This window comes from Centroberyx affinis, unplaced genomic scaffold (genome assembly GCF_046629955.1).
Source record: "Centroberyx affinis isolate AG114_WGS23_722 - 3 ecotype Tasmania unplaced genomic scaffold, CSIRO-AGI_Caff_v1 ptg000645l_1, whole genome shotgun sequence".
NCBI classification, from domain to species: domain Eukaryota; kingdom Metazoa; phylum Chordata; class Actinopteri; order Beryciformes; family Berycidae; genus Centroberyx; species Centroberyx affinis.
This window is the reverse complement of record NW_027279271.1, coordinates 66,372-81,948: the sequence shown is the minus strand read 5'-3', so window position 1 is coordinate 81,948 and position 15,577 is coordinate 66,372. Positions and strand designations below refer to the sequence as shown.

The window sequence follows — 15,577 nt, the reverse complement described above, 5'->3', positions numbered from 1 at the left end:
TCTTTATCTTTAAGATAATGCAAAAGAAAGTGACTGATCCTGTGTAGCTCAATGGATAGATTAGCATACTATCAATGCAAGTGGTTTGTATTTGATTGCCATACTAAAAAATATGCACACTCATGGTGCTGTCAATGGCATTTGAGTGTACAGGAATATAACAGCATAAGAGGACAAAGCGATGTGAGAGAGGAGAGAAAGTGGAAGATAAGAGGGGGGGATTTGATCAGCAAGGGAAGAAAGGAATGGAAGGAGCCAGGGAAAGCAAGATAGAGGGAAGCGGAGTGCTAATAAGCACAGTATGGGGTGAAAAAGAGGCCAAAAAGTTGTTTATTGTAATGGTGGGAAGATGAAAGCAAAGGCAAAAGCCTCAGCACATTTCGCTTTTCTGTATGTGTGCGTACATGTGTGTATGTGCGGGCATTTGTGAGTGAGTGTGTGAGTGTGCGTGTGTGTGTGTGTGTGTGACAAGAAAAAAAAACGTTATCGTAACTTATATATGAACCTGCATATGACAAATGTGTGGAAGCATCTAAAATGCCTGTCTGTGCTTTTATCGTAGATTATGCAGCATAGTAAAACCTCTTTTGTGAGTCATGTTTGTTGATATCGTAGAGTCTCTGGTGAGTAGACTAGACATCAGCTTCTATGGTTTGCAATAACAATATTTGCCAGCCAAATAGTAATACAACTCAACCTTGCTATGAAATACAATTGGACCAAAGGATAGCTCAGATCTCTCCCTGCTACACCTAATAATTAAGACATAATTGCTAGGCAACTGGGACCTTTCTCCTTGAAAACAGACTGTAACTCTTGTCACAAGCGGGCCCACAGGAAACATGCCCTATTATTTTGGCTCTCAATCCATAGCTTGAAGAAGCACTGGGTTATATTGAGCATGTGTGTGTGTTTGTGTGTGTGTGTGGTCAAAGTGTCTAGAGAGGGAGACAGATGGGTCACACACTGTTCCCTCTATGGGTTCTGAGCCGGAACATGGCTAATTACATCTTAATTAAATATGACCTGTCTGTCCCTGCACCTCCGCTCACCCATGGACGACGTGTGTGTGTGTGTATGTAAGAGAGAGAGAGACGGACAGAGAGTGAGACCTACTTGTATGTAAGTGTGTGTGAGAGGAAGAGATTTGATGTAGAAATAAACCATCCTAACATGTGTGTATATGCATTTAGGTGTTTGTGTGTATGTGTGTGTATGTGTGTTGCAGCCAGTGAAAAAGGTAATAGGATGGAATTAAGTCCTCACTGTCCCCGGAGCTCAATACCAATGTGTGTGTGCAGAGCTCAATACCAATGTGTGTCTGCATGCATGTGTATGTGAGATGATTTGAGGGGATGACGGTGCCTCGCACTGCAGATTAAGTCTTCAGTGAAGGGCTCACTTCTGCCAGAGTGTGCCCTATAAAGTGCCCTATTTAGGGGGATTTCAGAGTGTTGAGTGGGAGAAGGCCACATGTTGCAGACTATGATTTAGTAGCATTACTAAGCTGTGGTAACAACTCTATGTTCTGCAGAGAGACAGTATTCTGTTCTTTCTCCCTATTTGCTCATACACGTATAATGGGTTTGGTTGAACTGCCCTAATAGAGGTGATTGTATTTCTACATATGATTTGGTTGTATTGTAATTGTAATTGAACAGATATTTATTTCTGAGCTGTATTTGACTGGAAACTTAATTATCTCACCACTGCGAAATCTGATCAGTTTCGTGTTTAGATAATGTCAGCTTGTCAGATACAATAGTATCTGGTTAGCTAACTGTCACTGTCCTGGTCTGATTTGTCTCATCAGATTAGCTCAATAGCTAACGTATCTAGTAGAAGCTTTGTTGCCAACTTGCTGACTTAGTTGCAAGCTTTAGAGAGTTTTCAGACTCCTCTAGCAACTTTATGTCTGAAAAGAAACTAGCCTACTCACAAATATAGCTACTTTTTTTGGACCATTGGTAAAACGTGTGTGTTGACTCCCAAAGCATTTGGTGACACATTGCTTGTCTAATTCATAGAGGTCTAGTCACAGTGTTTCCCATACAGAGACTAGCTGCTCCCTCCGGTAAAAGCGTGGTTAGAGCAGAATTGGCGTAGCAAAAAGAATATATTCCTATGCAAATTAGTATATGACGTCATCTGGCAACTTCTAGCAATTTTTTGAGAAGCCAATAGCTACTTTGTTTGGAAGAGATTTGGCAACACTGAGTAGAAGCTACAGCAGCGTTAGTACTGGCAAGTAGTACATTAACATCGGTTGCTTTGCTAAATTAGCTTGCTGGCTAGTGAGCTGGCTAGAAAAGCCAAAAACCAACTGTTTGTTTGCTACAACTCATAGTTCTTTGAAGTAGAGAATAGAAACAAATCAGACTTGTCAGACTACTCACTTTTACTTAGAACATTATTGAATTGACCTACAGCCACACCACAACAGTCTTTATCAGCTATCTCTTTTTCTTTGTTTGTTATATATTTAGCCATTTTTTGTGCACAGCCAATTCTCCAGTGGTTGATATGTGACGCAACTGCAAAGCCAAAGTAGATACAAAATAGTGCAAAAATGCAAAATGTTAAACTATGCAAAGATATACTGACACACACACACACAGTGAGTGGAAGACATTCAGACTTTCTCATCAGCGATTTGGTTGCACACAAAACACACACACACACACACGCAGTGCACTGACCATTGTTGGAGCGTAGCGCCCTGGCCGAGATGCCGTTGGTCCCTATAGGGTGATGACCCCCGGTTCCATCCACACCTCCTACCTCCCCCGGCTGCTTCAACAGCTCCGTCAGAGTCCTGGAGAGAGAGAGAGGGAGAGAGACAGAGAGAGAGAGAGAGAGAGAGAGAGACTTGATTTTTGATGCTCTATAATGAAACATCACACATGCAAACAGGAAAGTGTAACTAAAAACACCTTAGAAACAGCTCTCACACCCACCCACACACGTGCATGCATCCTTGTGCAAACACACACAGAAGAAAGAGAGCAGAAAAGAGAGATATCAGGCAAAAGGGAGAAAGGATAGATTGAAGTGAAGAGGAGGGAAGGAGGGAAGGGTGGGAGAGAGTGAGAAAGATGATAGAGAGAAGAGACACAGATGTTCAAGTGGTTATAATATGACAATCCAAAAAAGAAAAAAAACTCCAAACAGCCCTCATCATAAGAGCTCTACAGAGGGGTAAATAAGTTTGGAACAGATCATTCATGTCTATAAAAAAAACACACCAAAACAAAAACAAAAAATGCACAGAATTATAATTTAAGGAAGCAGAATCGAGGATGAATAGGATGAGTCTCCGGATGTGCGCCAACTGGGAGCATCAATCACTTTTGAGAAACAAAACAACTTCCCCTCTTGCCATCTCTCATTGTTTGATGCCTTTGAACAAGTTCTGACGCTTCCTCAAAACTGGAACACAGGCAGGAAAAATGCCTGCTAACACAAAGCCTTCACTCTCGCCCGGCACACAGAACCTGCAGTTGTAGACAAAGATTTTGTATCGGAGAGAGGGCAGTCAGTCCATTTCATTCTTCTAAATTGGGCTGTCCAAATCTCTCACACTGTTTATTTTGTAGAAGAGACTGGGCAATCTTTTACACTGAAAAAGCCAATTCTTTTCTGGTTGTCGGAGGGCAACTCGTGCTTCCAAAGAGTCAACTTTTATTGGAATAACCAATTTATTTCGGGATTGACGACCATTCAGTGTTGAAATTACATTATGGCCGCTTTTCGTCTTCTCGAAGGCCATGAAAGTTACTTAACACTGAGGGACCATGCCATATTTCAATTCAAGTGGATGAATTCTACAATGCAAGCGGGTGGTAGCCAGAGAGTACGGCTTTTTTATACAGCAGATAGTTTCAGCCAAGTAATCTGATTTGTCAAAGTGTGCCTTGTACTTAGCTGCATCACTGTCATACCTGTAATCACAGTAAAGAATAACCTCTCGGGTGTTATTGCTACAGTAAACAGCTCTAGTGGAAACCAAGGAATATTGCCTTCTGCTACTATTTGTTTTTAATAAGGTAAGCAAAGAAAGAAATGATGGAATCTGAAATATCAACAAATTTCACACCAACATAACTCTGAACTCTAAGGCTTTGTACACAGTTCTGCGTTTTTACAGACTTGGTTTTGGAGGCATTTTAATTGGTTTTGTAAACTTTCCAGTGCCTGCACACATTAACTAACTTTTAGTAGCCTATAAAACCATTGCCTGTGTTCATGAGAACAGTATCCATTATAAGCACTGTGCATACAATATCCCCTCTAACCAGGTAAGAAAAATAACACTACTGTTATTTCCTGACAACAGTGAACACTTCTAATCAGGAACTGAGAAATCTGGCTGGTCCTCCCTTTGCCACTTATGCATTTGTGAAATTATACTTTGAGTTTTGAAGGGGTTCCAAAGGTAAGGGAACTTTCAGAGAACATGAAGGATCATGTAAACTTTCAATTCAACAACTCCCGGCAACGCTGAAGAATTCTCCAACTTGCTGTTACACCCAAAGACATCATAGCTATCACTTAAATTTGAACTGATTGACTGATTTCTTGACCCTGGGAAAACACCCTTAGAATTTGGAATCCAGCGTCTTTCTTTGTTAGTTTCATAGTTGTAGCTAAAAAACGATAATCGTAATGGCAAGAATTTCAGAACCAGATCAGAACCAAAATCGAATCAGCTCTTCCTTGTCGCAATGCCTATCTGTCCACCAAATTTCATGGAAATCCATTCATAAGTCTTTGAGATATCCTACTGACAGACAGACAAACTAACCAACAGGGGTGAAAACATGACATGACAATAGTTAACACCCAGCACTTCAAACAATTACACAGCACACTTCCATCTTCTCCCATGAGGAACATGGAGAACAATACAGTGCCGCTGACAGAAGCGCTCATCAATGCCACGATGGAGAGCTAGAGGGGTTAACGTGGGTGTTCGTCTGCGCTGAGGTCCCACCGTTCCCAGTCAAGGCCAAGTGGCGGACTCAAAGCGAACCGAGCGCATGATCAAAAGCACCAGGTCGGGAAAACTCTGAAAGGGGAAACTAAACGACTATTACTCTCCCCCTTCCCCCGACAGCCATCGCACCGCTAAATGTGCCGCTGATGAAGGCAGTTAATCCCCCCCCCCCCCCGACCGCTCCAGTGGAGCCGCACCGCGTGCAACAGTAGAAGACTGTGGTTCTACTTGGCAGCTCCCGGGTGTGAAGGTGTGTTAACGTGCGTGAATGTGAAAGTGAAGCAGGGCGTTGCTGAAAAAAGAGCCCGCTCAGCAAAAAGCTTCCAGCGAAAAGCATGTTTGGAGAGAAAGTCAGTAACAGATTTAATGACTAAAAACCAGACGATACCTGTTTAAAAAAAAAACACCCAGGTTTGACATAAGATGAAACTTTAATGATCCCCATGGGGGAATTGGGGACACTGGCAGACAGTTTGACAAGGGCATGCAAGGACGAAGACCCCAAGCCATCCATCCATCCTTCCATCCATCCATCCATCCATCCATCCATAGGCGTTTTATCCAGTGTACCCGCAACATCCACACACAGGAACATGGCACACATGCAAGCGAACAAGGACGCAATCATGTACGCATTTCATCAGTTGTCATTTACATTTTCCACTTGCCAGCCAATCTCTCTCTCTCTCTCTCTCTCTCCCCCCCATCTCATTTTTTATCCATCCCCTTTCATTCCTTCATTTCATTTGCTTTCCACTCTGACATTTCTATTTTTTTCCCCCCTCTCTCTTTCTCTACGGTAATAAAGCGATCTGACTCGCCGAGCTCTATCTCTTCTCTCGTTTCCCCTCCCACTCGCTCTCTCTCTCTCTCTCTCTCTCTCGTCTTCCTCCCCTCCAGCACTGTTGAGAGGGCTGTTATTGTCGAGTACTTGTTGTTCTCTACACCCCTCTATCTCCCCGCAAGCCCCCCCCCCCTCGTCTTTCTTTTCTCTCTCTTCATCGGGCCCTGTCCCTCTTATCTCCCCAAATGTCTCTGTCTGACTCCGCCTGTTATCTCTCCTTAGTTCTTAATCTTCGCTATACCAGCCCTCTATCTCTCCTCGTCGCACGCCCCCAGCCCTCTATCTCGCCTCTTTCCACCCTCTCACCCCTTTCGCCCGACTTTCATTTTCTCCCACTTTTTTTTCCTCCCCTTCTTTACTTTTCTCATCCCTTCGTCCCTCCCTCCCCCAGGAAACTGTCACATAAAGTGTTCCAAGTAGCGATATTAACACTCTTGAAAAGATAGGATGTGATATGAGGACATCAGAGCATGGTCTCAACATGCACACGCCCACACACACACACACACACACACACACAGCATGCACAGAGGGCTCAAACAATACAAGTGACTCCGCAAAATATTTGAAGCGTAATGGCATCCAATTCCCCCATTTGCAGACCTGGTAAAACGAAACCAATTGCCGACTGAGTCTTGGAAGAAAACTGTTTACTGCACCTGTTTGGCACCCCGGGTTCCCCCTTTTTTCCCGCTGAATCATATCCCCGCTCCCATATGTTCCCCCTCTACTTGCTCTAATATACTCTTATCTTGAAAAAAAAAAATCCCCTCCACCTCTCTCTCCCTAGCTGTTATTTCCCAGCGCTTCTAACTTCTCACCTGATTATTCTCAGGTCACAAGGATATATTCAGCGCACTGAGGTTCTGACTTTTGCACTTTTGCTTACTATTGGTTTGAGTACAATGCTGGTGATCAAGCAACTGAAGCTCATTCTACTGTTGCAGTCAGTGTAAGTGGCAGTGGAGTAAGAGCACCAGCTATTATAAATGTAGGGGGAAAAAATGCAAATGTGCACCATTTAAGTTGCGGAGGAAATTCAAAATACTGTGTAAAAAAACCCCCCAGATCAGAATAGCATCCGCCCAGTCTATATGCCAAGGGAAATCTGGCTCTTTCATGATAAGGAGGGAGCTGGGGAGAGTGTTTGATTGGCTGAGGTGCAGCACTTCAAACAACACCCTCTCCCAGCATGGATATGCATGAGGACTCGTGTGTAAACAAGCAGACGCAGATATAGGCCCGTATGAATGATAACACACATGTCCAAACACACGCACCCACACACACACACACATATGTATGTCTGTGTATATATGTATGTTAAGTATGTTTACTTCACTTTAACCAGAGGGCATGTTACCCAGTGAGCTGTTCTCATCATTGGAACGGGTAAAGTGTCAAGTACTGCCAAAGCCTCTTGCTAAGGCCCTGGATTTGGAGCTAGGCTGTTTAAGCTGTGGTGGTGTTATTGGACTATATTAGCCCCCCCCAACACACCCACAGCGGGATGTAAAATACTTTCAGGGCAACCCAAGATGGCTCGAGCCCTTCTGAGAGGCAACATGATACTGTATTAAAGCTGCTACGTGTAGCATTTTACCATCAATAAGTCATTACCAAATTCATTTTGAGACTTTTGTGTATTTGTTGTAAATAAACAAGACCATCACTGAGAAGATTGGCAGCCTCTACACTGCATTTACGTTGTATGCCACTTGTTTTAGCAGGAGATCTGCTGGATTGCTTTACGGCACAAAAAAAAGGCGATTGCTTTACGGCACAAAACAAGAAACAGCACTTTTTTCAGCTTTTATCCTTCTTCTCGCTCTTCAAAACAAACATACATGGAGTGACAGGGAGGCGGAGGGGGAGGGGAGCAACGGGGTTCATGGGAACTGTGGTCTTCTTCTTTTTGTCTTTTAACGGCAGTTGGCAACAGCGTCACAGGTGCATTACTGCCACCTTCTGCTTGAGAGTGGACCAGAGACTAGATTCTACCTTTTAATCCTGTTTGACTAATACAATCAAAGAAAATTCTGCGACATGCACCACTTGATAAGTTCATTATTGTCCTTCATATCTACCACACTGCATAATTACATGTTCGACAGACTCTTCAGCATGACGGTGATTGCATAGATGGGAAATGTGGTCTTTTGGCATTTGTTAAATAGATGAAGGTTATGATATGGAGAATTAGCTTACAACGTGAAAAATACATTTTTCATTTCATTGTGACTTTACAGTAAAGTTGATGATGCCTACTGCTCTTTCTTTCTATCCATCAATCTTTCTCCCTCATTGTTGGCATCACATCTCTGTCCTTTTATATCTGTCTTGGATGAAGGTTGGATGAAATTGCCCACATTTAGAAACCTTTGTGCCAGTTTTCTTCATATGAAAAACCTCCCTGTTGTTAAATTTGACAAAGCGTTGTTTCCCAGGTCTCATATTCTATATGAAAGAAGGTTATCATGAGGTCTGCATTCCGATAAGGCCACTGATGAGCCTCATTTGCAGTTAAATTACCAAAAAAAAGGGTTTCTCCTTGTAATACGAGAGAGGATATGAATCGATTAATGAATAAAAGATAACGAAAAGGGTGTTTTGAATTTTTTTTAAGCTCATAAGCAGCAATGATTCAGCAGAAGGCGGAGAAAAAAAGAAAAAGAAAAATTAAAGTCGGACACTGAGGGTTTCAGTCCCACGGGGCTCGGTGGAACTTCTGGAAAACTCCAAAAGAAACGTCTCCTGGCAATCTGGCGGGCTTCTAGCACCGCGAGCTCATAGAAATCTCCCATGTGCTGATTGGGACCGCTAAATAACGCAGAGTAAGAAAACACCAAAACACTTCCAGCTACTCCTGGTCTCCCCTATGGTTCCGTCTTGATTTGATAAAACACATTCAGAGTTCAAAAACCCAGCAGCCACTGAGCTGTTCACATTGATAACAGCTACAAATTGAAAGCCCTTGTGAGCCCGCTGACTGAGCACGAGCGTGTTTTCCCCGCGAAGCAATTTAACGCGTGTGGTAATTGCTTCAAATGGAGTCAGCCATCTACCGTCGTGGAATCTTTTCAGCCGGGCGCAATTAGTGATCATTCAGACGTTTACAGGAGGGGAAAAAGAAAAGATTAGCCTCTGAAACGGTGCTGATATTTGTGCAGCGTGAACCTTTTCAGGGGGTGAAACATGTGGCCCCTTGATTAGACTGTGACAATTCAACAATGTCATTATTAAGATCTCCACTTTAATTTTAAACAGAGAAAAGGAGGAGCGGGAGAAGGAGGAGAGGGAGGGAAGTGCTCACCAGGGTGAAATTGCTTTTTTGTTTTTTGAATCTTCCACTGCCAAAGGGAAAAAAGGGAAAGAGGCATATTACTTCTGTCAGTCTCAAACTGAGTTCTTGAGCTACATGAAACCAATAAGTATATGCACCATTATAATATAAATGCATAACATGAGCAAAAATGAGCACAGGTTGGAAGAAAACCCCCCAGCTCTATTAGGTCTTATATACCTAATATATGTGTTATATATGGCTAATATATATGGTGGAGGGGACATATACCAAGTTACATACAAGTTAGTTTGGTAAAGAGCTTATATGACTTATATGAAGAGCTTATATGCGCTAATATGATTTATATGCACTTATTGAGATGGCTGCACAGCACTGCAGTTGCACGAAAAACTTATAACTTCAACTTTGGTATTTTTTTCTTGAATTGGAAGCCTTGGTGCGATTTGATTTACTTGATAACCTTAAAAAATTTAGCATAAATAATATCAAAGACTTATCTGAACAGCAGTTCCCATGATGTAATACTTGCAACATTTACATAATGTGTTGAACTGCTTTACTTGTAAAGCTTACATCATCCTTTATGGGGTTGAGGAAGTTTCAGGAGCATATCCCATTAAAAACTTGATGTGCAATTTGAAAAACACATGGTTGCCAGCATGAAAACATGGCAGATTTTTTTTTTTCATTAAATGCTGACTTTTTGGAAATATAAAGTTTTCATCTGACAGCAGCAACCGACCAAGTCAGCTAAGAGTCTCAAAAGAGAGGAGATGAGCAGAAGTATCCTAAAGGTTACAGCATCTGGGAAAACCTTGACGGAGAAAGTGAATGAGAAAAAGAAAATATAACTTTATGAGCTTATGTGAGCAATGATTGTTATGTTGTTATGACATGACAGAAAACGCGAAGAATGATTTATGGCCCAAACAGCCTCTCATAATTAAGAGTGCTGCATCATTCAGTCACTCACTCACTCCATCATTCACTCACTCACTCACTCACTCACTCTCTTACTCACTCACTCACTCACTCACTCACTCATTCACTCACTCACTCGCTCTCTCACTCACTTATTCACTCACTCACTCACTCACTCACTCACTCATTCACTCACTCACTCACTCACTCACTCACTCACTCACTCACTCACTCATTCACTCACTCACTCACTCACTCACTCACTCTCTTACTCACTCACTCACTCATTCACTCACTCACTCACTCTCTTACTCACTCACTCTCTAATTCACTCATTCACTCACTCACTCACTCACTAATTCACCCACTTACTCTCTTACTCACTCATTCACTCACTCACTCACTCACTCACTCTCTTACTCACTCACTCACTCACTCACTCGCTCTCTTACTCACTCATTCAGTCACTCACTCACCCACTCACTCACTCATTCACTCACTCACTCACTCGCTCTCTCACTCACTCACTCACTTATTCACTCACTCACTCACTCTCTTACTCTCTCACTCACTCACTCACTCTCTTACTCACTCACTCTCTAATTCACTCATTCACTCACTCACTCACTAATTCACCCACTTACTCTCTTACTCACTCACTCACTCACTCACTCACTCACTCACTCACTCACTCACTCACTCATTCACTCACTCACTCACTCACTCACTCACAAACTTACAGTTGCAATGCTAATAGTGGAATGTGATGGAATTTAATCTGCATTTAATATTCAATGAAGACATTTTGAATGGCATTTTGTGATGCCATTCAACCCCCTGTTTTGGGGAAAAACACACATTTTTCTTGGCGGTGAGGAAAGGGCAAAATGATGGGGGTCAAAATGTGACACTAAAACACTGCATTTGTGTGTGTGTGTGTGTGTGTGTGTGTGTGTGTGTGGGGGGGGGGGGGGTATGTTTGCAGTGGCCCAGTCCTGGTTGTATAACTGTTTGTGCACCCTCATTTCCAATTGTCAACGAGAGTTTCATGCTAAAAATAAAGTGAGAAAAACACCCCACAGACATTTAATAAGACATGCAGTATTGTTCTGTTAGGCTCGCACACACACACACGCACGCACGCACACACACACACACACACACACACACTTAGTCCCCTGGGTCCATAACACAGCATTTTGTAACTGAATCACTCTTCACTGTCACAGCAGGTTAGTTTATATTACAAGACCCCCACAGATGACTCCAGGGGCCTATAACCTAGCATGGAACTGTGCATGTAGATACAATCCTACTGTTTTCAAACTGGGATGCAGGATAATTGTGTCTGATGCTGCTCGCCACCTACAGTCGTGCCACCCGGCTGTGCCCGTCGTGATACCAACCTACGCAGACACACACACACACACACACACACACACACACTCACACACACACACACGTCCAAACAAACAAACATTGCTTGATCATACAGTAGGATCAAGCTCTGTCTCCCAAAACACACATCCTCTCTCTCTCTCTCTCTCTATTTACACACACAAAAACACAGCTGCCTGGTCTCCTACCTACAGTCGTACCCAGAGGGAGTTTAATGAAGCCACCCAGGAGTGACTCACCCTTTAATTCTCATGGGTGGTAATTTAGGGAGGTTACAGTGGGTGGGAACTGTACGTGTGCGCGTGTATTTGTGTGTGTTTGTATTTGTGTGTGTGTGGGAGGAGAGCGGTAGTTAACAAAGATTTCGGAAAGCTTTTACAAAAAGCAAAATCAAAAAAAAAAAAAAGAATATTTGCCCTCCAGGGCAGGGAAAGCAAATTTTAAGATGAGTAAGGCTGAGGATGTATATGAGGTTGTGTGGGATGAGTTCTCTTTGTCCCATTTCCTATTGTTCAATAGATTTGAGAATGATTTTATTACTATTACTTTAAAAAGTTACTTTGAATCAAAATTTGAGCCACAACAAATTTCAGCACACTTTTCTTCATTTCCCTAGTAATACATTTAGTACGTTTTAAATATTTCATATTAGTCGCATCGAGCAGTTCTGTGCCTTTTTTTTTTACGCAAATTCTCATGTTGCGTTCAAGTTCATTATTGTTCCAAAACTTCTGTTCAAACCAGAATGAAAAATGAGGTCTTGTGAGAGAACAAGATAGATATTCAGAGGTGTGTGTGTGTATGTGTGTGTGTGTGTGTGTGTGTGTGTGTGTGTGTGTGTGTGTGTGTGTTGCGCAGTCTTCATCTCTCTCTCCGTCTCTTTGTCTTGTAGTGTTATGAATTGACAGAGCCAACACTTGGAGTCTTTCTTGATCAATAATTCACAGCGCTCCACCCCACCACTGCTGTCAGAGGGAGGGAAACACACACACACTTACACACACAGACACACACACACACACACGCACGGAGTTACACAAACAGACACAAGCAAGCACACAGTAGGCTAAATGGATACTGTAGCGGTAGCATGGGTTATCTGACAGGGAGTCTGATACGCCACAGTATGTCTGACACACACACACACACACACACACATGCAGCAGACACACATACATGCTGTAGCTGCCAGATAGTGCTCCCTTGTAGGCTTGGTACAGAGCCTGGATCTGTCTCCCACCCTGCTATTCTGCTATTAGAGCTGACAGCTGCCAAATAATGTCCCTTGGCATGGCTGGGTGCCTGCCATGCCAGTGCTTGTTTGTGTTCATGCATAGTCTCTCACTTCGAGTCACATGTGTGTGTGAGTGTGTGAGTGCATGTGCGTGTGTGTGTGTGTGTGTGCATGTAAGCTTACATTTGAACGGTTATATTCCAAAACACTGTATCCATTTTGGATACGCAAAACTGATATTTGTTACTTGTTATTCACAAAGCACAGATGCCCAGTCCTCTGAAATATTAGTATTTGAATTAAAAGGGTTTAAGATAGCTCATTACTTCAATAACAGTGTCCACAATTAACTTTTTGGCTCACCTGCCAAGGGCTGGTAAACTAAAAAGATTCACCTGCCAAGAATGATTTAATTTTTTACTGGACAAAATAATTAATATATTTTTCTTAGAAATCTCATCCAGCATTTTGCATAAAATCAGGTACTGTGTGTGCTCACTGAGTTTGTAATGTATAGTGAATGACTTTTGACATGAGTTTGACATGACTGATATCAATCCTCAAGTAACATTAGATGAACATGTGGGCAGCGGAGAAACAGCAGGACATTTTTTAAATGCTACAGCTTTGTGCAGAGCCAGTGTAACAGGCAGCCAATCAGGAGCCATTGTTTTGCTTTGATTTGATTGGTTCATGGTCAGAGAGAGCGTACAGTGGGCATTCAAATGTTATTTTCCCCCAAAATCCAGTGTGGCCGCTGACCCTTATTGATTTTATCTGCCAAATACAGATTTTACTGGCATTTGGCGCTTGACAGGTGTTCATTTTGGACCCTGTTCAATAATATTTAATCGTCAGTTTGGCTACAATAGGAGTCACATTTGCCAGATGGTGGATGTTGGAGACTTGAGTATAGATAGGTCAAATGTTTTTTTCCCCCCTCTCCAGTCAACTAAAAACTGTAGCTAACAACCCTCCCATGCACCTTTGAATGTTCCCCATCCCATAACAAGTCATTTCTGGGGTGAAACTGAAGGACACAACACACATAAAAGCCCTTTGCAATAATGTCCCGGAGTGTCTGATGAGGAGAAATAACCTAAACTAAAATTAAAAATGTCACTCCATGTCCTCATTTGCGCTAACAAGGGGAACGCTGTCTCCTGCCATATCTGTTTGAATATCTCCAGTGATGCAACGGCGATGCCAATATAGACTCTGGGTGAGTTTTGATTTTTTTTTTTTTTTTTTTCTCGGCTACATCGATTTATCACATCAGCGCGCCTGGACGGAGCAGCGAAAAGACAATTAAATAGTAAATTGAACAAATTCAAAGGCTGTGTGCCGGACGGCGCGTGAAGCAAACACTGGAGAAGAGTCTCTGCGGTGGGTAATGACGGTGTCGGATGAAAATACCATATGTCAAGCCTCTGACTCACCACCTCCACTCATTATTTTGGGCCGTCTTTATTTTAGAAACACAGAACACAAACAAAGATTCATTCTCCTCGAGGGATTCGATTCTCCTCGCACATTCATCAGTGTGACGCACATGCATTGCACACACAGCCCATGCATGAAATACACCTACACACACACACACACACACACTTGTCAGCAGAATATCTATCAACCCGTGAAGCCTTCGACATTATTGATGGTACTTAGGCGTTCACTATGCCATCATCTCACCATCATCCATCAATACGCTGAGAGAGAGACAGAATAATATTGATCTTTTTTTTTTGATCAGATATCTATTACTGTCTGAATAGTTTAAACCAGTCATTGGCAAAGCATGTGGAGCACACGTAACGCATGACAGGACCTGAACAGATGGAATAGAATAGAATAGAATATTAATTATGACAAACCACATCGTTCATATCATCGTTCATATTGTGTTTATACTATTTCGTTTGTGTCCCTTTTGTTCTTGATATTTAATCTTTGTTTGCTCACTCTTGCCAAGGTTTTTCAATTTTTTTTCCTAATGAAGTTTTCATGGGAGCTTTTCATTGATCTCATTGACAGTTAAAAGTTGGGGGGGTCATCATTTATTGTGTTAAAATGTGGGTGTGTGAAGCCCTTCGAGACTGTAACTGTGATAAAGGGCTATACAAATAAATTTGACTTGACTTTATGGATAAATATGCACAGCTCTTATTAAAAAAGGTACAAACTACTGATGTCTACCATCATCTACCACCACTGCAAACCATCTACCATTCCATAGCATCATGTTATGATTTCATTGTCATGGACCACATGTGCTGTGCTCTATATAATTCTGTAGCCACATTGCTGTACCTATGGAATCAACATCCAAGCCATCCATCTCCTCTGCATGGACAAAGAGATCAATGCACTCTTTATGCCATTTCAGTCTATGGATCCACTCCCCACTCCCGAGCCAATCCGCTACAGTACATGTCATGTGTGTATGTCACCTACCCCTAAGGATCGGGGCAATGCTGATGAATTAGCAATACCATAGTGCTCTATTACCAGCGGCCCACTAACTGCCATTAGCGGTGAGCTTACTGACCTTGGATTGCAGCCACAGGCGTTAACACATGACACTAGCATAGGCCAGTATATGATGGTCACACACACACTTACTTTTCAATTTTCAATTCAGAGAACAGAACAGGATGGATGAATGGCAAATCTTAATTTTGCAGCAGCAAAATTTGCTTTAGCAGCATCACAGTGTCTCCCAGGTGGGTGCCATTTGTGGCTAAGGAGATGCAGCTGTTTAGCTAGTAATGTGAATTATCAATGAGCTTGTCATTGTGTGTGCTGACAGCTCGATGAGACACTCGGGAGGGCCTGAAGCTGCAGTCGAGATGTAACTACCTTCCGCATTCACGTCAT

The 15,577-nt window shown here is 42.4% G+C and overlaps 1 protein-coding gene across 1 annotated transcript in view; it reads right to left on the bottom strand.

The window, feature by feature from the left end:
* LOC139643707 (protein shisa-8) overlaps positions 1–15,577 on the bottom strand; it is a 97,722-nt gene that overhangs the window by 50,579 nt on the left and 31,566 nt on the right. The window contains exon 2 of the mRNA XM_071518939.1: positions 2,700–2,815. Within this exon, the coding sequence (XP_071375040.1) occupies positions 2,700–2,815 (116 nt within the window). The remainder of the gene's footprint in view (positions 1–2,699; positions 2,816–15,577) is intronic.